Genomic DNA, 21,339 nt, shown 5'->3' with positions numbered 1-21,339 from the left:
GATCAGCCACTAATACTTTCTTCTTTCCTGTTGGCAGGTGGGAGATGAGTGAGATCCAGTGTTGGAAAATTGGGAATAACGGCGTTAAGAGCAACCCCGTTCACGGCCACGCGCCACGTTATTAGTGCTACAAAGTCCAGCTGTCGGTCGCGCTACGACGTCAGCAAGTGCATTCTGTCGCATTGCAACATCATAGCCAGTGTGAAAGCACTGACGCGGACTCTTACTTTTGGAGAACAAATTGATTCTAAAAATCATTGTCAAAACATTCATAGTACAGGTGAGAACAAACCTAAAGTAAAAAGCAATGATACAAATTGTGAAGTATGAAGAGATTTTTGTGTCATTTTGCTTTTTATGCCAAGTGATGTGGGTGGCAATCACTGATTAGCTGTGCTCGACAACTGTTGTCTAAAATCAGTTTACTGTGCACTAATGTACAAATGCGAAGAATAGAAAAAGATCAGTTACTTTACTGAGTAACCAATTACTTATTCAAAGCAGTAACTGAGTTGCTAACTGAATTACTTTTTGCAAGAAGTAACTTGTAATTACTTTTTTAGGGTAACATGGCCAGCACTGGTGAGAACACGGCTTGAATATAGATGATCCAGAATGCCATCTGGAGTCAAAGGTCAATAAGGTTGACAGAAAATGTGATGACTTATTTAGGCTGTAATGTAAAGAATATATTTTTCATTCTTTAAACCAGTTCACTTTTTAAACCAAGAGTCTACTAGATTCTTACTTAAACTCTTAATTTTATTTCTTTTTCTACTAGAGCATTATTTCAAACATACTTTTCGATGAAAAATGCTCAATTATAAGCACAACATCAGTATATTAGTTTGCAAGCAGTTGAGTAATTGCGTTTTATATCTTTATATCTTTAAACATAATATTTACGGACCACATTAAATGGACTGCTTTTTATATAGCGCTTTTAACTACACCTATGGTGCCCTTTACAATGCCTCACGTTCACCCGTTCACACACCAATGGTCGGCTGCTGCCATGCAGGGCGCTGCCAGGTCCACTGGGAGCAAATTGGGATTCAGGGTCCGTCCGCCCAGACGGAAGCAAAGCCGGCTTCGTTCCTCAAACAAATCTCGTACACACAGAAGCATTTCAAGACTTGCGTGTGTCCAAAAGAAGACGCTGAGGACGTTTTTACGGCTGTAATGTATATGCCAAGTCTGGAGTGGCGCTGTAGCGCAGCCACAGGGAGAATGGAAAGCATAGAAGAAGAATCAGCGAAGAAGACACTTTTTTTCCCTAACTCCATTGCAATCTACAGAACAAACATGGCTTTACGTGTATCAAAACAACATGAAGAAGACGAACACAGGAGAAGTGACAATGGCGGGTGATTCAAGTACAACACCGCTTGTTGAACGCGGGAATAAAGAAGCAAAATATTTAGCTGCAAAAGCATAAGCAAGCTAAGGAGGCTGCGCAAAACGACTACAACACGGCTATCCGCCATTGTTGTTGACAGACTGACGGTTCGCGCGCACTCACGCGAGAATTGCCGCACACGTCATCAATCTACGGCAAATGCGTCGTCATCGAGCTGCGACCATTACATCAACACTCGAGGAGTATCCTACATAAGGTGTCCAGACGGACGCGTACGGGTTTTGAAATCTTTCCACTCTGGAGCCCGGTTTCAAAAGTGATCAGTTTCAAGCTCCGAAACCGCGCCATCGTGTGGACGAACGGCCTAAACGGTAAGAAGCTTGTGACGATACATTGAAACTAGCTTAGGTGTCATGCTCAAAGACACCTCAACATGTATGGTCACTAGGGGTGAGGATCGAACCCACAACCTCACGAATGGGAGACAACCACTCTACCACTGAGCTATGCCCCCAAGCGGTCAAATCCACTGAATAAACGTTTTTTTTTTTTTTTTTTTAATAGAATGTGTGTGGTTTGACAATGATTTTTCAGTGCAGGCTGCTGCCCCATCAGTGTTTCTTGCTTATTAAGGGTAAAATGCTGACCATTAATTTGGTATTGGAACTCACCTCACCACTCAAGTCATACATCACCATAAGTACGAGTTTTGTACTAGAGATGTCATATTTTTGCACTGTTGTGCAAACAATAAGCCGGGGAAAAAAAGGTGGTATACACGGTGGTGCCATGGACATATGAGGAGTGTATTGTAGTATTGTAGTGACAAGCTACCTCACACCACCTAGAGCGAAATATCCGACCGACCCCGCAACACATGACTTCCTTTAGCCTTCTCATTCTATAGTGCATTAAGATGTAGGTCAACGGTCAACTTCCTCAGAGGAGTCAGACCCATACACACTGAATCTATCAAAACTGTATAACATTAGGAAACAAATGAATCAACACCACAAGAGACAGCATTCAAATCTTCATGGTGAAGTCATTTTTGTAATTTGCTTCTCAATACAATATGTTTGAAGATAAGCCCTAAAACCATGTGCAAAGATAGAATACAAGGTAGTACCGAATTGCTGAGATATAGCATTTAGGGGTGGGCGATATGGGCTAAAAAAAATAAAAAAATAATAATGATAAAAAAAAACCACTAAATTTTTTCCCAAAAACGTGGTAACGATATTTTGACAATATTCTACAAATCGTGTAAATCTGCACTTGCTTTACAGAATAATTATAGACGGCGTTTTTGAACAACAGCTTTTGTTTATATCTTAATTTGCTTAATACATCTTCTGCAAAACATTTTACGATATTCTATGGCAACATTTAACAATGAAAGCTTTATTATTATTTTCCAGGCTATATAGGGTGTTTTCATGGGTTTTTCTGTATCTTTGTCAATTAAATGTCTTTTATTATTCCATAATAACAGGTATGGTAAATGGACTGCTTTTTATGTAGCGCTTTTAACTCCACCATTTGCTGCCCAAAGCTGTTAACCTCGCCAGCCAGATTGATAATTGTGATTATCGCGGCAGACGTTTTCCGGCACACATTACGATGTTATTTTGGTCTTGTCAACCCCAAATAATTTCCTTGCTAGGGACGTGTACTTAAGTCTTGCTAAGTTTTTATTAAATCAGTCATTAAAACAAGACTTCGACTCCATGTTCTCACTTGTAAACACTTCCGTCCCGTCTTCCTCACGGCTGGCGGCGCCGAGTCACGTGGCTGAATCATGCCAAGAGGTATCATTTCCTCCTCTGCCGTCTATGCACGCTGATTCGCCAAATGGGAACTTTCATATTTGCAGCCAATCAATTGAGCCGTTTCCCCACATTTAGAGATAGTATTAAAATTTGATCATGTAAAATTGGACATCGTGAAAGCCAAATTGACGACAACATCGATGACGGTGATTATCGCCCACCCTTAATAGCATCAAGCTCTTTTTTCACCATCTCACCATGATTTTGTATTTAGCGTCTTTATAAGCCTTTAAGAAAAAAAATACTTGTGTAGTATATTAGGACTGAAAGATTAATTGCATCATTAAGTTAAGTGTAACTGTGTAAGCACAACTAATACTCTCTTGGGAGTGTATTCCTTTCAGTTGACCCACCATCTTAGGTTTAACTGTGGACCCAACTGTGTCATATGCTAGCTAACACAACACTACATGTCCGAGGCAGTGACGTGCAGTGAGCTGTAGGTTTGGGTAGGCAGGCAGTCGCAAATTGCGACGCACACACCAATTACAAATTTGTGCGTCGGCAGAACGTATCCTAGGGTAACCATATTTTCATTTCCAAAAAAAAGGACACTCAGCCTGACCTCGAGATACTTGATACTCAGATACAAGATGCCATACATTCAAACTATTTTAACATATGCCTCCCTCGGTATGGGTAGAAAATAAAACAAAAAAAACATCACTCTCTTTTGAAGTCGTACATTTTTTTTGCTCCACAATCTTTTTTTCTTTTTACTTCGAGCGGGATTCGTACCCATCGCCTCCAGTGCGGCAGCTCAACACTTGTCACTCAGCTAAAGTTCTGGGCCACCGTCAGCCAGTGCGCAGTCTGCCAGCCACAGTAAACATTGCAGTGCACTCTGCCTCCCATTTGCCACACAACGAAAAAGAGACAATTTCAAACCCGCCCGGACGCCCGGAAAGAATGTAATAAAGTGAACATCTCCCTGTAAAACAGCCTAATTCCTCACAAAATCAAGCTAGCAATAGTAACCATGTAAAATGAATCTGCCAGTTCATCGAAGCACATCCACAAAGCCAATCTTTCTTTGGCACCATTCTTTGTGAAAAGTACAAATAATTCTTTGTCCCTTACTTACGGTAGCTAAGGCGTTGGTCTCCCATCCTTCAAAAGATGGCGTTTTCCCTCAAAAGAAAGGCGTGAAAATAGTTTTATATTCTCCAGAGTGGCGTCATCTTACCGCTTTGCTGTGCACTAAGTGTGTTTTGAATTCACGGCTGCACTGTGCAAACGTACGTTCGCATAGGAATACTACAGCGACGTAAAAAGGCTGCGTGGCGATCTGCCTATTTGCGTAAAGGACTTTTCTACTGGGAAACGGACTACGCATGCGCAAACACACATCGCTACGCAGATGGGGGTGGGAAAAGCACAGTAGCGGTGTGCCTTCAGGAGGATAATTTTTGCAGCATTTTTGCCTGCGGGCCAGACAAAGTAATGAGTCATTTTTAATTTAGAGGTATGAAAATCACCAAATGTTGTCACTTTTAAACCTACAGGTAGTGTAGGTTTATTAAAGTGAAAGAAATAATTAAAATCAATTTTTAAAAAGCCAAACGGTTTCAACTTTCATTTCAGCCTGGGGTAGGCAGTGCCTACCTTGCCTATCGTGCCCGCACGTCACTGGTCCGAGGGGACGAGCATTGAAGGGAAGATACAAGCTGATATAGCGCAGTTGAGGTTTAAAAAATAAATAATCAGGGCTCTTTGTAATCATCTGGGCATTGGTGGAGCATGCATAAAAACTCGGCCATTGTGGAAATAAGACTTTTTTTTTTCATTGTGATGCAAAGCATGATGGTCAAAGCTGGCTAATACACGGAACGGGCATGTAGAATTCGACACCCTGTATCTATCCAGTGGTGTTTATCCATGTTAGTTTGCACAATATAATCTTATTGCAAGTGTTGCGCTGAGGACACTGGTCATCAAGCCAGTTTTTTGTTTTTTTTCCTCAGTGAACGTATGCCACACGTTCGCCTGCGCACATCTTCTTCACTGGTTCGACGGCTTCATCTTCGAGGGTCAGCATTAGAAAACTCGGCCGAAAAGACTCACAAAAACGATTCTTGTACACTAAAAAGAGGATTTTGTGCTCAAAATTCTCAGAGTTTCCCCCCAGTGTCCAATAAAGTTGGGGGAGAAAAAAAGTACAAGACTATCTCTACCACATCGAATCAGATGAGGGCCCCGCCCTTCAGCATTCTCTGATTGGCCGAGACCATGATACGCGCATCCGTTGACGTACCAAAGTGAGGCTTTGAGGCTTTGTGAGTCGAGGAGGCTTTTTCTCCCTTGATGGCGATTTGTTACAGTTGCAACATTGTGAAATGAATTAGGACGGCCGCATACCCAAATCGGTTGCATTCTAGAGCCCAGGTAGGCCACTAAAGAATCTTCACTTTCATCTGTTTTGAAGTGAGGCAGCGTAATGGTAGTTTCTTTTGGTACTGGCGTCACGTGTATTAATTATCAAGTTTGACAAGCATGAAAGGTTCATTAAAAGGTAAGTTAGCCTTCGCTTGTTATAATATAGAAGTAGTATAGTGTCATTTTTATTTGCCTGGCTAGACAAGAAACTTGTTGTATTCACTTGTCTTTTTGCCCCGTTAACTGTTCAATATGCGGTCATTCTGTGCTATTGCTGATGTTGGAATACATAATTATCGTAACGCGGCGTCACACTGGATACAAGTTTAGGTTTGTCGCTCGCACCTGTGATTTCAAACAAAGGTGGGCACGTAAAATAACTGAAAACGCTATTGTACAGAATAACGTCAATTAGCACTAATGTTAGGGTACATTTTAAACCGTCAAACAACACTCACTGAGTAGTCCAGAGACTTCTTGTATGATAGCTATTAATGAGGACACAAGAAACAATTGCATGCCTGCGTTTAATTATGGCGGCACCTTATGGACAAAAGCGGCAGTGTTTCGCCTGCAGCAAGACGACATTTCCCTGGAGGACCAGCGCATAGCGTCGTCTTTGAGCTCATGCCAGCCAGTGATAGCCGGGCCAATGTTGATTCCTGACTGTCCTTTTATCCAGCACAGGTAACCTCCCTTTTTTCTTTTTTTGTCTCCTCAGATAAAACTTTTCGGTTGTTTTGCAGCTTCTGCCATAACTGCCACAATCAAACGTATACATTCAAATCGACTTCCACCTTTGTAAGAAATGGGAGAAGGGGGTAAAGTGACGTATGCCGCAAAGCAGTCTGCATGCGTGTTGTACTTGCTTAGTGCTAGTAACAGCGATAAAGACCCCCCCAGGCCATGATAAAGGCACCATTCAACTAGCTGTAAGTCAATGTTTCATCAAAAGAGTTATGAAAATATTTTTGAAGGTTGAAAAGTTTGTAGGCAGCTGACAAATAACATCTGGCATTTGGTCACTAGATGGTGCACTAACAGAAGAAATAAAGATCAGATCGCAGTCGCCGCTCCAATACTGTGTTCATCTGCAAAAAAAAAGAAAAGAAAGTCCATGTATAAAACATGGCCGGCCCAAACGTGATTCCGGTGGAGCTTCAAAGCAGAAAATTTAAGTCGGCCTATTTTTTAAAGTCGCCTTTTTTACCGAGCCCTAATTAACTCTTTTACTGCCAAACGTTATCCAAAAAACAACGCCTACAGTGCCAGCCGATTTCGAGCAATTTCACTCATCTTTCAAGGCAGACAGAATATTGTGTGCTATGACTACATAAACACGATGGACACCATATTAGAAAAAAAGTATGTTTCTACCTTATTCCGTTCTTCCATTTGAAAATAGGTCATTTGAGTGACACCAAGTGAAAATGGAAAAAATAAGGAGAAATAAAGCTTTTTGTGACGATATATTTTCTGTAAAACAGTGACTTCGACACTAATATTTTTTGTTTAGTGACGCTCTGTGAATTAGATTTAATGTGACAAACGCTTTGATTATTCATGTTATTCTTGAAAACGTTCCATTTCCTAAGATTCGCCATTCATACCAAAGACTATAAAAATGGGACCCATTTGCCTTGTGCTTGACACTCAGCATGAAGGGTTGGAATTGGGGGGTTAGATCACCAAATGATTCCCGAGCGCGGCTCCTGCTGCTGCTCACCGCTCCCTCAGGGGATGGGTCAAATGCGGAGAATGAATTTCGCCCCACTTAGGTGGGTGTGACAATCGGTGAATCTTAATCTTTTCAATTTGATTCACGGGAGCCCATTGAAAAGAGATACAATGCTGCCATCTGCTGGCCATAGTTATATTTGGACATATTTGTTATTTTGACTATGACTGTCGTTTGGCTGCTGATTGAGACCGGGCGATTTCCGTGAAAAGGTATGTGATCAGCATATGTTACTCAACGCCTTTCATTGCTGATCACAAAAAAAACTATCACCAGCAGCTCGTACTTTGCAGCTTGCAGCCAACTAGAGACCGGCCTGTGTGCAGTGCAGCATATTCTCCCCTTTTTCCTTAACACTGTAATGAGAATAGCCTGAGCTAAGTAAGCACCAAACATTTTCATCATGATGTCCATGCTCATGGTCAGCAGTGAGAAGGTCAAAAGGATAATCAAGTACGAAAAGTCGCAAAACCAAAGCAAGTCTCGCGCATGCACTTCAATGATCAATGCATTCGAGAAACCCAAAAGCATTTTGCATGTATATAAACATGCTCAGCTGACTGCAATCTCCAACAATGTTATCGGGTGAAGGGGGGAAATGGAAACAATTACATCAAATAACGCTTTGTGCATGTTTCTCCTCTATCTTCGCCAAAGCCAAATCTGCTTACATTATGTCAGCTCCTTTTGAGTCCATTGATTCAGACGGCCTTCACATTTATGCAAGTCATGCTCATTCTCTCTGGTCACAGTCCAAGCCGGGTGTTTGTTAGGGGAACTGGGGCAGTAGGCAAGGAAGTTACATTCTCGCCGGTGCTTAACGCGTCGCGAAACACACTTGCCATGTATTCAAATGTGTGTTTACTGAGAGGCCTTCTACTGAGAAGGCGCCCAGGTGTAAATAAACTAGATAAGGAGACAAACCTAAAAATAGCAGCATGCAGCTATCGGTTATCTGTGTTCCTCCACCCCCCCGCTGATATTTGTCACGACAACATATTGCATCAAATCACCGCTAATTTATATTTAAAGGGAACACGGACAGCTCGCTGGTTCAGTATTGTGGCTCAGGGTCATGGTGCCACAATCCACTACTTAACATTGGAGTTCAGAGCAAGCAAAGTTTTAATCAAAGCTCAAACGGGATGTCAAGTTAGACATGACAAAAAAAAACTTTCAATATTAGCATCAGTACCAGCTCGAAAGTGTGAGTGTGTCCATATCACCTTCCACACAGCATCCACTCACACTGCAATTTTCTGTGTCGGGGAACTTGGTTGATTGGCCTGAAACCCGTAACCGGATTTTTGGTCTGTGTGAAAGCTTCCGTACAATTTGCCACATCGCCGCACCGTGCGACGCCCGTTCACATTTCGAATCGCCGCAAAAGCCAGTGGCCGAAACTCGTGAAATCTTATGCGAGTGTGCGTGCAGTGGAGGCTCGCACAGTTCACTTGATCCCACCTCAATTGATTGGTGGCTGTTGTAATGGTGAAGAAGCAAGAGAGTCTGCCCGGCCAAGTGAGGCCGGGGCACATTTGGGCATGAACGGGGCCGTTCTGCAGCCTGTAATGGAAAAGCGGTTGTACACAGTTGACGTAGTACCCTGCCTACGCGCCTATGAGGTATACACTCAATTGTATTAACTGTTAATTGTTTATCTGAGTTGCCAAATGATTAACACTTCCTACAATTTCTCAAGCACAATGTAAACCTATTTCATAAGGTATGGTTGTTGTTGATGTTAAGCGGGACAGGTTGAACGTAAACATGAATTGCCCTTCCGACGACTAAACAAGTATTCCGAATCGGACTCATTTTATAGGTAGCGAGTTTGTTGCCTCTTAGCGCATTACACAGAGAGAGCTTTGAGTATATGGCTTTCTCTTTGTCTAAAGGACCCGTTGGTAAGTATGACCAACATGTTAAAAACAAGTAGAATTCCGCATACTGCATGGCTGTTTATTTGCACATATTAGACTGGCGAGCGTGCAGACAGATTCAAACTAACTTCTGTGCATGCGCATGCGAGGACATACTGCAGCAGCAGACAGGCATTAAAAATGGATCCGGGCAATGACTCATATTCTTGTTTTAGAAATTCACAGCAGTTTAGTAGTGCTAAAACGCCTTCATTTTGTGACCAAAAGCCCAGTGTAGTCAAAAAAAAAATAAAAAAAATAATAAAAAATACTAGAGTTAACTTCCAGCATCTATTTATAATGCTGCTTAACTGTTTAAGTGGCAGGCAACCACAATTTCGCAGAATAGACACCGGATACTTCAACAGTCATGCTGTGAGTTGCTATGCTTCATGTGCAAAAAAAAAAGAAAAAAAAGAAAAAGTGCAATTGAAGAACGTGGTGAAAAAGCTGCAGCATTCAGATGCTTCATATTGATTGAGGCAGGAGTAGTACAGGTCATCAGGTCTTTAGGTCATTCCATCATTATTTTTAACCTGTATGTATGTGTCTCGTTGTACTTTTGGTCAATTAGCGGGAGCCGGGAGGGTTTGAAAAGTGCTACATAAAGTTTGATTGATTGATGATTAATAGATTAATAGTTAACCCCCCACCCCATGACAATTTTAAGGACCTATTATATCCCATGACAAAATGTTCCTTTACAACTGAAATTAATGGCATTTTTTTCTACTCTTCTCATTTCTAGCTCCTGATCGTACAGTGGCACAGTATCGGCATCCGGCCACCATCACAAGTCCTAAAATGTTGAAAAAAGGCAGAGTATTAGTCTGATAACAATACCTGTTATCGTACTCGCGCTTCCCTATTTTAGTGACTAAGCAAGACCAAATAAACGACAAATAAGCAATACCACACAAGAGGGAGTCATGTTGTCTTCACCAACCCTCTTGAAACTCAGCTACTTCATGAGAACTGATCCATGTGATAGGCCACTTGTTTGATTTAGACTTCTGAGGCAGCTCCGGGTATAACTAGGTTATTCATACAATGGCTCCAAATAATGATTGGTACTAATAGATTCAAGTGTGTGTGTGGTTTTTTTTTTATACATGAATTGATTGATTCAATTTTGTTTGTTCCATAACGTACCAGAAAACAGAGAAAAGGGTGATCATTGTTTTCCAAAGTGGAAGATGCTTAAAAGATGCTCAATGCAGAAATCAGATTATTTACCGCTGAGAGGCTGAAATAAGAGGATTTCAACAATCTCTAAAGGATGGATCAACGATTAAAATAGTTGTCGATTAAATTGTTAATGGATTAGTTGTAAATTTGGACATTTCTCAATAGGGGTGTGAATTGCCGAGTATCTGGCGATTCGATTCTTATCATGATTCATAGGTCACGATTCGATACCGATTAATCCAGATACGAATCTATAAATTGATTATTGCGATTTTTTAAACTCAAATTTGGAAAATAATAATCAATAAACTTGTACATGTAAACTGTAAGATTTGTACGAAAATGTATTTATTTATCTGCAACTTCAGGCTTATAACTGAGCCACTGCATTTAACAAACAGGTTGCAGTCTGTTTCATGTTTGAACAGCACTGAAATAAAATATTATGGCTTAATATTTCGTTAATATAACATTCTTCCATGCTTAGAATCCTAACCCCAAGTAAGACGTTTTGTTGAATATTCCATAAAAAATGTATGTTTAAAAATGAATCGATTCGAGAATTGCGCGCTGTAATATCACGATATATATTGCCGAATCAATTTTTTCTAACACCCCTACTTCTAAATCATACAGACCCATTTAAGCAAAGTAGTGACTTACCCAGATTTCAACTCAGTATGAAGAAAATGATGTTAAGCACACCAAAATTGTGCATCTGTTTCATTGTCTTATTGTATAGGTTGCATATATTTTCCTAACATAGCGTTATATATATATATATATCTGAGACAGAACCTACTGTAGAGTGCAGAGTGCTGCGTTGCACAGTTGGTATTAGTGAAACGTGACAAAGTTGAGCGAGGCAATGGAAGTTGCAGGTTGTGTCAGTACTGTACTGAATTTCTTGACTTGGTCGGGTACTTCTTGGTATGAAGCATGCATGCAATAAAAAAAAGGGAATGGTTGACGGTGCCCACCTGTTTCTCTACTTACTTTTGTCCTTCCATTGATGGCGTAGTTGCCCAGTTTGCCGTTACAATGTCTGACCAGATCGTCCATGCGACTTGTGAGAAAGCGGATCTTCTCACAGCCCGCCTCTTTCCCGTCCACCCACGTGATTTTGTCCCCACGGATGTCTTTAGTGGAGTCACTTTTTTGACTGACCACCTGGCCGTCCGTGAACCGGCCGGTTTTGTGCAGGGCCTTGACGTCCTCCAGGATGCTCAGCCCGGTCTCCTCGCCCATAAAGTTGTCCACCACGCAGATGCCATGCTTGTTCATGCACGGGATGACGTACTCCGTGGCGAGTTTCTGTGGGGATGAACTCGTTTGTCCGTTAGGTGTGGTGGTGTTGGAGCCCTCCTCGGCCGGTTGCTCTCCAACCGCCTGCGGCTCCGTGTTTGTAGTTTCTGCCGAGGGCGCACCGGTGTCCGCTTGCTCGGGGCTGTTCTTCTTCGTGCATTTCTCCGGCGCCTTCTCATCCCCGGGCGGTTGCTCGGGTTCGGGCTTCTGTTTGGGAGACTGCGTCTTCTCCGCCTCCTTACAAATGCGCTTGTGTTCTTTCCAGTGCTGTTTTTGGTGCTCCTTGCTGCAGTAGAAGGAGTTCCGACACCTACCGCACTTCAAAAGGTTCTCCATTTTCCCACAAAGTTCACAGTACTGGCGCTCTCGCTCCAAGTCGTTCTGTTGCTTCTCCATGTTTGCCGCTAACAACGGGTGCGCGGCGCCTTTAATTCCAATCCTTCACACGCGCCCTGCTAACCGACAACTTTGGAAGCGGTCCACCGCCTCTTGCCACGCTACGCCGAGCGAAACCCTGGAATAAAACTTAAAAGCCGTTCGTTCCATTACATCCGCTACTTCTCCACATGTTGAGTCTGAGAAATCACGCGACAGCGTGTTGCCCGGAGCGAGCGAAACGGCTTGCGTCGAGGTCTTCATGGGGCATTCTGCAAGCTAGCTGTCGGCCCGCAGGTCGTGCATGGCGACGCTCACTGTTCCCAGCCTGTCCCCGGCCCGCCCGCTCTGACGTCAGGCGGAAGCCACGCCCCAACCCGTGTGTTACGTTCATGGTTATCGGACAGCTGACGAAGCTGGAAAACACGTGCGGGTCAATCTGTGTGACGGCTACTCTCATCTTCATACGCGAAGTATGTAATACCCTTATATTTTTGACTCTTTGCCTTAAACTGAAAAGGAACTGACAACTAAAAGGTGCACTCTTGTGTCGTATTACTGCATCAGCAAAAAAAGAAACACTGACGAGCAAAACAATATTAAATTAATACCTCCTTGACAGCGCCATTAAAGCTTAGCATTAACATATTTGTAAGGATTTTTTTTTATTTTTAGAAAGCATCAAAATGTGGAAGCTTACTTGCAACGTTGAGTAAACACAATTTTGAATACTGTAAACAACTACAATAAGCTAGTGAGAAACCTCGGAGATATAAACCAGAGGACCGCCCTTGACGTAACAACACTGAACGTCACATCAGCGTGTCGTCCTCATTCTTGACTGGCATTTGTGAAATTCCTTTCACTTAAACGACACAATATTTATGTCAACATTTCCCTTCTGTCATATCATACAACATATACATTTGTGTGATTTTAGAGTGCAAATTCTTACAAATATATTTTAACAACAACGACATATATTACAATGCAGTATATGTCACGCGTCCAATGCATATCCAGCTGGCACAATCATGCACCCTTATTTATAATAAGTAAACGGGTTTTTGGACGTCATCATTCGCGCTTGCGGGCAGAATTAAGTTGGCACTAGTCAAACTGCACGTAGACAGTCTTCAGGATTCACTGGAGGAAGGAGGGGTTAGTGGAAAGTGAGTATCTGATGATCAAGAAACTGAATGACACATATAGTAAGTAGTCCAGAGTAGAGACAATGGCTAAGTACAACATTTATTTTTTATTTTTTTATGTATAAGACTGTCTGCACTAGGGTCCAATGTATTTTACAACAAATTATTACTTTAAGGCTGTGTGGACACAGTGTTGCTTTAAAAAAATAAAAAAATAGAATCCCATGACTTTCAATTAAGTATTTCCTTAAAACTAGGTGTGTTAAATTGTAATACAGCATCGGTATCGGTATTGGAAGAGACCAGAAGCATTGCACTTTCAGTGCCTCCAGCGACTATGCACACATTGACTGCCAATGCACGCCGTTGAAGCCCTTAGACAACAAGAGACATTGCTTGTCTTTATATCGCCAATAAGATATGTTTTATCACACGTGCTCAAGGTACATGATGATGTTCAACAGTCAATGCAATACAGTAAATTAAATGAATGTGTGTGACATATTTAGTTTTTCTGATCAGCCAGAAAAGCTGAGCTCCATTGGCGCAAGAAACGCGGAACTTTTCCCATTGACATACATAACCACAGGAAGGCTTGGCTGATTGAGGGCGTGCAAATCTAACTTCATTCTTTAAGTGTGATATCGCTCTTGCATTCACTTGTATTGCGGTAACTATGTTTGGCTCAAGTAACTTGCCACATTCTTCACTGATTTTTACATGGATTTATTTGTTAGAAACATCAGACATGCAGTTAGCAGACATGTGGGTACTTAAAACCAAATTTTAATTAAACAAAAAACACTTGCTATCACATTGTTGAATACTGTGGAATTGATTTAAGCTTTTAAGCTTTGAAAACTAATGTTACAATAAAGGTCATGAATGAAAACCAGGCTAATCTTCTATTTTGGATTCATATTTTTATATCCAACTGCGGAGGAGTCAGTGCCTCACCACCAGTCATGAGTCACCCCACGTCATTGCCTCAAAAACACAACATAAACAACCCAATTTATTTTTAGTAATCCCTGTTTGAATTCTAAGAAAGGAAGGCAGAGATAATCAATAAACCAACGCCGATGCAATATTACCTGTAACCTACTTAAAGATGACTTTTGACTTGAATAAGTTGCACTCGCCACTTGGACGAATGAACTCCTGCCTACTTTTCCAAAAGACTACATATCCCATAATGCACCGCTCCTGTCCATTTCCGGTTACGCACAAAACATCACGAAAGCCCCGCAATAAACGAGACAGCACGACTGCCTGAAAAGATATCTACATAATAGGAATTATTTCGCGTAGAATTAGTGCATATTTATCATACCTTCGTTTAAATGTGCTATTAATTCTGTCCTTTAAATACAAATTGAACCACTTACAAACTATTTCAGTAAAGCTAAGCTGTAAGTGCGGCGTGTCATATATTTTGGAGCACACTTCAGGCGATCGCCAAAAATAATCACAATTCAGCTTCAGTTGTACTTTACGGTAACGCTGAAGGTATGAATAAGCGAGCAGGTAAGTTCGGACTAATCATCATAAACTCATTTTGGTCTGGAGACGCTAGACGCACGTGTAACTGGTTCTAGGTGCTACGTTAGCCATTGTTTACCATCCGTGTGCTTATTATTTTCCCATTAGGCTTAGTGAAAAGGATATTGATTTACCTACTGAGTATTGCATTTCAACTGTCTTGATACGTCTCGGTCGCTATTATTTTACAGTGTGACGATGAGAACAATTGCAATACACGTTAAAAGCAGTCAAACGTAATCAGCAGGACAATGCATCACGTCAGGCCACGTCATTATTTTCCACACTAAGGCTGAAAACGACAGCAAAATTAACTGACTCGATGGCTCTGCAGCTCAGCCACAGAGATTTGAGAGTCGTTTAAGAGAATTTCACAAGAATTTGACATTGAAGAAAACACGGCATCATCTGTTTCTTTTCTGCATCATTTATAGCTGAAGGACATCCACAGAAAAATGAAAATGCAGCTCAGCGCTGTGAAGCAGGTGCCGATCTGTCTTCGCCTGTCATCGCAGCCTTCAAAGGTAAATTGCATCCTCTTTGTATCAATGCCACTTCTCTCCCGGATGGGTATGGTATTTGCTATTTACACACATTTCTTTTATAGTCTTTCAGATGGAGCTTGACACCAAGCACGACAAATACGAGCGTCTTGTTAAGCTCAGTCGAGATGTCACCATTGAGAGCAAGAGGACAATTTTTCTTTTACACAGAGTGACAAGGTATGTATGGTGAATGTTTGTCACTATGTTAGTGATTTTCACAGTAAATTCTAAATAGGAATACATTTAATGGGAAAAAACACACACGCAACGGCGCAGGGTCAAATGATCCTAACTGATTTAATGAATGTAGAAAATACATATCACATGGTTGCAGATCCCAGCTTTTTTGTTAACAAAAGGAGGTCGTTCTTAACCTAACCAATGTATCACCTCACAATATTTTTTGGGGAGAGATCTGTCACATTTAGGTTGTCAGGATTTGAGTTTCATGAATCACCCTGAGGATTTCTTTTACCTTCTCCTTCTCACTTTATTGTGCAAGGAGAGGAAAAACAAAAAGCAGGCACGCACAAGGTCCAATGTTTACTTATAAGATGAACTGCAGATGAACAGTCCATTCTTACTGTGCTCTGGGTTTCTTTTTTCATTTGGAAGTGTTCCAGATGCAGAGGCCATTTTAAATGAGGCAGATGGGAAACTTTGTGGTGTGAGGCAAAAAATTGGTCAGATTGCAGAAGAGCTTCGAGGAGAGGACATCTATCAGTTCCACAGAGCATTCACTGCAGGTGAGTTTTCTCTTCACACCAGTGGCAATTCTAGACATGGAGGGCGGAGGTTATAACCCCCACAATTTTGTTTTTATTTAATCTTGATCCAAAACGTTAAAAAGTAGTGCTATAGTATAGTAGTACTCTATTGATCAACTTCTGGACCCTAAAACATAAGAAAGTTACTTAGGAGAAATAGCCTGCTGTACACACGAGTGTCTCCTCCTGTGTTTTACATTGGTGACATAACTGTTCGTGTGAGACCGTGACCTTGGTGCAGGCCTGCATTAACAGGAACACCCTCTGATAACGTTGTTTTCCCACTTCTTGCATCACTATCCGTTCTTGTTAGCGTAGCCAAAATGTCTGCAGTGTTTGGAGACAAATTTGTGTGATGGTGAGCTGTTATCTAGCTGGTGGGTGGGGGGGGGGCATTTTTTAGATTGTAGTCACTCTTGAATCAATTTTGCATCCTCTGCGACGTGACTAGTGGCAGTTCCCACCAATTAGTCTTTTCCCCTCTCCGTTTTTTATCATCTTTATTAGAGACTCAGTGTAACGGATTTGCAGTTAATCTGAACAAGGAGTCTCCTGGCATACAGTATGTAATGGCGCCACTTTTGTCATAGAGAGGCCTTTAATGACATTGAGGGCAAAATTGCTGCTGATAACGGGTCAACGCTTTCAGTTTGATAAGCTCTTTAGCTGAAGATCTGCATAAGCAAGTGGTGGGGAATTTCCAGAATCCTTGTGAATTACTTTATTTATTTATTTGTTTTTTAAATAAAAAAACATTTTTATAAGCATACATGGACATACAATGCATATTGTGTCCCCAAAAAAGGCCCACAATTGTGAGAAAATTTTCTACCAATATTCTATAGAAAATTTTCATTCTAAAAGAAACCAGGGTTTTCTAACAAATCTATTTGGGGCGTACTCATATGTTGTTGAGCATTGGACGTGCAGTTATTTAGATTGTGTATACTGTAAAAGCCCCTGATCATCTGCTGTTTTGTTTTATTTTCTGTATTATAGTTGTAAAAGATAAACTGCTGTAGTATCATTCAATGAAAGAATGTGAACGGTTTCTTGGTAGAGATGATCTGAACCTGCCTTAATGCACACACAACCCATTTCTTGTCATGCACATCATCAGATTATGACAGATTTTCCAAATCAGAGTCACATCTCCTGGCAGTGTTGATGTAACTGCTGTGACAAGTACGTTAAGTAAAGCTGCGCTAGCCGGTGGGTAATAGGCCTGGGCTTTTATCGGATAGGCTAGTCAACCCCCCCCAAAAAATTCTTGACAATAATATATGTGACCTCAATAATATAAACATGACATTCTGATTAATTGTACATTGTAATTAATTAATTATATATATATATATATATATATATATATATATATATATATATATATATATATATATCCTGACCTGGATAAAAACAGGTGGATTTTGTTTGGTAATGTAATATTAATCAGAATGTAATGTTCAGACTAGTGAGGTCACTTATAACATTGTCAAGTAATGTTTAAGGTTGACTCCCACTTTAAGCACTGGTGATATGTGGTGCGGGTTCAAGCTTTGTTTGTTAGATGGATAAACAAAGCCTTGCCATATTGTTTGTACCCTTTATATCGTAATGCTTGTTTAAAACTGTAGAAATTACTTCATTTAAAAATACTCAACATTTTTTTTTTATTCCCTTACTCCATGTAAATAAAGAGAACATTACCTCAACAAGCATACTTTTTTTTTTTTAACCCGGTATTTGTAAACTGTCCAAACAAAGCAAACAAAACAAATTGCTGTGAGTACGTTTGACACCAAGTGCAAGCAGTGCAAGTACAAACTAAACACATCCTCGTCCCAGCTGCGCGTAGCTCTCTGTGGTTAGCCCGGGCGAGATAGCAGGCCCTTTTGAAGTTCAATTGCCGCTCCAAAAGTAAACTTCAGACACAAAGTCTTCCGTCCTGTGATTATTTGATTGTTGTTTATACAGGGCCAGAAAACAAATGAGGGGGTCATCTCAGCCTGCCACAAAAAAATGGCCACTGTTGTTCAAATCAAAAGGCTGTTGCAGGAAACAGGTTTGAATCACTATCTGCATCTGTGATCTATACGCTGCAGATAGCCTGTAGTGTTTACTCGCACTCGGCTTGATATGCATTCTGCCATTTTTTTGTGTGTGTGTAAATCCTCTGCAACATTGCATAGTCAGAAAACGTTGGGGGATATTGGGCCTCCGGGTGAAATTTTAGAATGAACTTAAAATACAGTACTGTATAATCTTTATAGGAGAACTTAATTTGACTTTGTTAAACCTTTGCAGATGTCCAACTATTCACTTTTATGCCTTTCTGTCACTCTTCCACTTTCTCTGTCTTTCTGTTGCAACCTGCAGATGACACTGTGACACTAAGCTCAGTGGCCACTTCCCTCCGACAACATCCTGTTTGAATGTTGCAGTTTAGCCCCCACCCTTGAAGAACCATCAGTTGGTGCAAAAAGTAGTGAAACAATTGGATACAGACATTAGAAAGTTTTTTTTGTTTTGTTCACCTGTAACGATTGTCGTGCACTTTAGATTCATTGTGAAAGCTCAATATCCGTTACTTTTAGCTTTGCTTGGTGTGAGTCATTCATTTCAATGTGGGTTTGATTCATTCAGGAATCCAGGAGTATGTGGAGGCCGCCTCCTTCCAGCACTACATCCGTCATCGCTCCCTCATCAGCCTGGAGGAGATCAACGCCAGCCTGGTGTTCACGACAGGAGATGAGGTACAGACCCAATTCCCAAAAAGTTGGGACACTATACAAATTGTGAATAAAAACGGAATGCAATTATGTGCATGTGCCAAATTGCAATCCTTTGTTCAGAATAGAACATAGATGACAGGTCAAAAGTTTAAACTGAGAACATTTATCATTTTAAGGGAAAAATATTAAAATTTCATGGTGCCAACAAATCTAAAAAAAAGTTGCAACAGGTAAAAGAGGCTAAGTCAATTGTAGCTATAAAAAAAACAGCTGGAAGACCAATGACCACTAACGAGGTCCATTGGCAACTTGATTGGAGTATAAAAAGAGCTTCTCGGAGTGGCAGTGTCTCTCAGAAGCGAAGATGGTGGAGAAATATCAGAAAGGTGTTTACCAGCGAAAAATTGCAAAAAGGTTGAAGTAATCATCATTTACAGTGCATAACATCATCCAAAGATTCAGAGAATCTGGAACAATCTCTGTGTGTAAGGGTCAAGGCCGAAAAAAATCATACTGGATGCCCATGATCTTCGGGCCCTTAAACGGCACTGCACCGCAAACAGGAATGCTTACTGTAAGAAAAATCACAGAAAGGGCTCAGCAATACTTCCAGAAAACATTGTGGGTGAACACAATCCAGCGTGCCAGCCGCCGTTGCTCGATGAAACTCGACAGTACAAAGAAGAAGCAATGGAGTGTGGCAAAGTGGAAACCTGTTTTGTGGTCAGACGAATCACGATTCGAAGTTCTTTGTGGAAAACTGGGGCGCTAGATCATACTGACTAAAGAGGACAAGGACAACCCAAGTTGTTATCAGCACTCAGTTTACAAGCTGGCATCTGTGACGGTATAGGGTTGCATGAGTGCGTGTGGCATGGGCAGCTTCCACATCTGGAAAGGCATCGCCAATGCAGAAAGGGATATTCAGATTGGAGAACAACATATGCTCCCATCCAGGCATCATCACTTTCAGAGGAGATCTTGCATTTCTCAACACGATTATGCCAGACCACATGCAGCACCAATTACAACATCATGGCTGCGTAGGAAAAGGATCCGGGTATTGAAATGGCCCGCCTGCAGTCCACTTCTTTCACTTATAGAGCACATTTGGCGCATCATAAAAGGGGAAGGTGCAACAAAGAAAGGCAAAGTTATACAAACACAGTATATACAATGAACATAATAGTTTATTTTACAACAACGCTGAACTACATTTACAATTTAATATGTACTAGTGGATGAATTTTTAATGATTTTAGTGAAAAAAATAATAGCAACTTTGTATTCATATAATTTCTAGTCCCGGATCGTAAAATGGTTGCAGGAGGGCGGCCCATGATGGTATTAGTCACCGCCTTGTTTCAACCTGATTTTGTTGTTCAATTTGAACCATTACATTTTATATAAAATAACAGGTGTAGATTTAGCATTTAGAGTTTTTGGTCAATTCATGTAGGTGCAAAAGTAAGTGAACCCTGAGCTGCATTGCTTAAAACAAGCAGTCAAGTAGGATCAGGTAGGACAAATTGGTAGCTAAACTAACCACTGAAATGGACCAATGAAATGAGAGAGGTTTAGCGAAGAAATTGTGCATCACTGACTGAAACTGCCCAGGTGAAATATAATACTAATCATAATTGTGATAATGTCATTATATCATAATTGTGTGAAAACAGTGAAATGCTACATATTAGTTATTTAACGTATTACCTTTTTTTTTTCTACACTTGTTCCCTCAGGGCTCTGCTGACACCCTGTCATCAAAGCCTCAAGTCATGAATTTCCAGGTGATGCCCGCAGACTACTTGCTGGGCGTGGCCGACCTGACAGGAGAGCTGATGCGCCTGTGCATTAGTAGCGTGGGCAATGGTGACATCGACACGCCCTTTCAGCTGAGCCAGTTCCTGCGCCAGATCCACGACGGTTTCTCCTACATCGGAAACACGGGCCCTTACGAGGTGTCCAAGAAGCTGCACACACTGCGCCAGAGCCTGGGCAAAGTGGAGGACGCCTGCTACGCCCTGCGTGTTCGCGGTTCCGAGATCCCCAAACATATGCTGGCCGATGTCTTCTCCAGCCGTAACACTCACATGGACACAGAAGAAGCTGTGGTCTAAGTCCTTGCAACCTTTCTTCTTATTTTACCTTTGTAAAAGTTTGAACCTTTTCATAATTGGCCTTCATAAGTTTAACATGGTTTACTTTTTCATACTATAATAAAGTATTGTTACAATAATAGAAATTGTATTTTTTTTTTTTCATTCGGACTACTGCAGCTGTTTTATATGGATAAAAGTTTTGCAGCAAGTATGCCATGCTTTGCAAGACTTGAGGTTTCTTTGATAGCGTGTGTGTTTATTTTATTCCGCTCTCAGCCCTCCCCTTCCCCTATCACACACAGATAATCTAAGGTAGAGCATGTGACCTTTGTTCAGGCCCATTTTCTGGCAGCCACCTGATGTACACACACACACACACACACACATATTATATATATATATAT

The 21,339-nt window shown here is 41.2% G+C and overlaps 2 protein-coding genes across 5 annotated transcripts in view; one reads left to right on the top strand and one right to left on the bottom strand.

Annotated features, from left to right (window-relative positions):
• Positions 1–12,447, bottom strand: part of egln1a (egl-9 family hypoxia-inducible factor 1a) — a 21,861-nt gene extending 9,414 nt beyond the window's left edge. The window contains exon 1 of the mRNA XM_086092616.1: positions 11,413–12,447. Coding sequence (XP_085948742.1) covers positions 11,413–12,117 — 705 coding nt within the window. The 5' untranslated portion in view covers positions 12,118–12,447. The remainder of the gene's footprint in view (positions 1–11,412) is intronic.
• On the top strand, positions 5,487–21,339 carry tsnax (translin-associated factor X). Of its 4 annotated transcripts, none has more exons than XM_086092617.1 (6): positions 5,487–5,704; positions 15,224–15,313; positions 15,397–15,511; positions 15,950–16,080; positions 18,745–18,854; positions 20,576–21,339. In XM_086092617.1, the coding sequence occupies exons 1-6, from the start codon at positions 5,686–5,688 to the stop codon at positions 20,951–20,953; spliced, it is 843 nt and encodes a 280-aa protein (XP_085948743.1). In that variant the 5' UTR covers positions 5,487–5,685; the 3' UTR covers positions 20,954–21,339. The 4 variants fall into 4 exon arrangements, with proteins under 4 accessions (XP_085948743.1, XP_085948745.1, XP_085948744.1 ...); XM_086092619.1 differs by having other exon boundaries at positions 5,496–5,577; XM_086092618.1 differs by lacking the exon at positions 5,487–5,704 and adding an exon at positions 14,464–14,774.

Source organism: Leptonotus elevatus, chromosome 13 (assembly GCF_054856555.1).
Source record: "Leptonotus elevatus isolate MCC_2025b chromosome 13, RoL_Lele_1.0, whole genome shotgun sequence".
Taxonomy (NCBI): domain Eukaryota; kingdom Metazoa; phylum Chordata; class Actinopteri; order Syngnathiformes; family Syngnathidae; genus Leptonotus; species Leptonotus elevatus.
Note: the sequence above shows the minus strand (reverse complement) of the source record. Positions and strands in the feature narration are given on the sequence as shown.

Coding starts and splice junctions, on each gene's coding strand:
- tsnax (XM_086092617.1), top strand. Junction 15,314..15,396: donor TGTCATCGCAGCCTTCAAAG/GTAAATTGCATC, acceptor TTTCTTTTATAG/TCTTTCAGATGGAGCTTGAC. Junction 16,081..18,744: donor CCACAGAGCATTCACTGCAG/GTGAGTTTTCTC, acceptor TGATTCATTCAG/GAATCCAGGAGTATGTGGAG.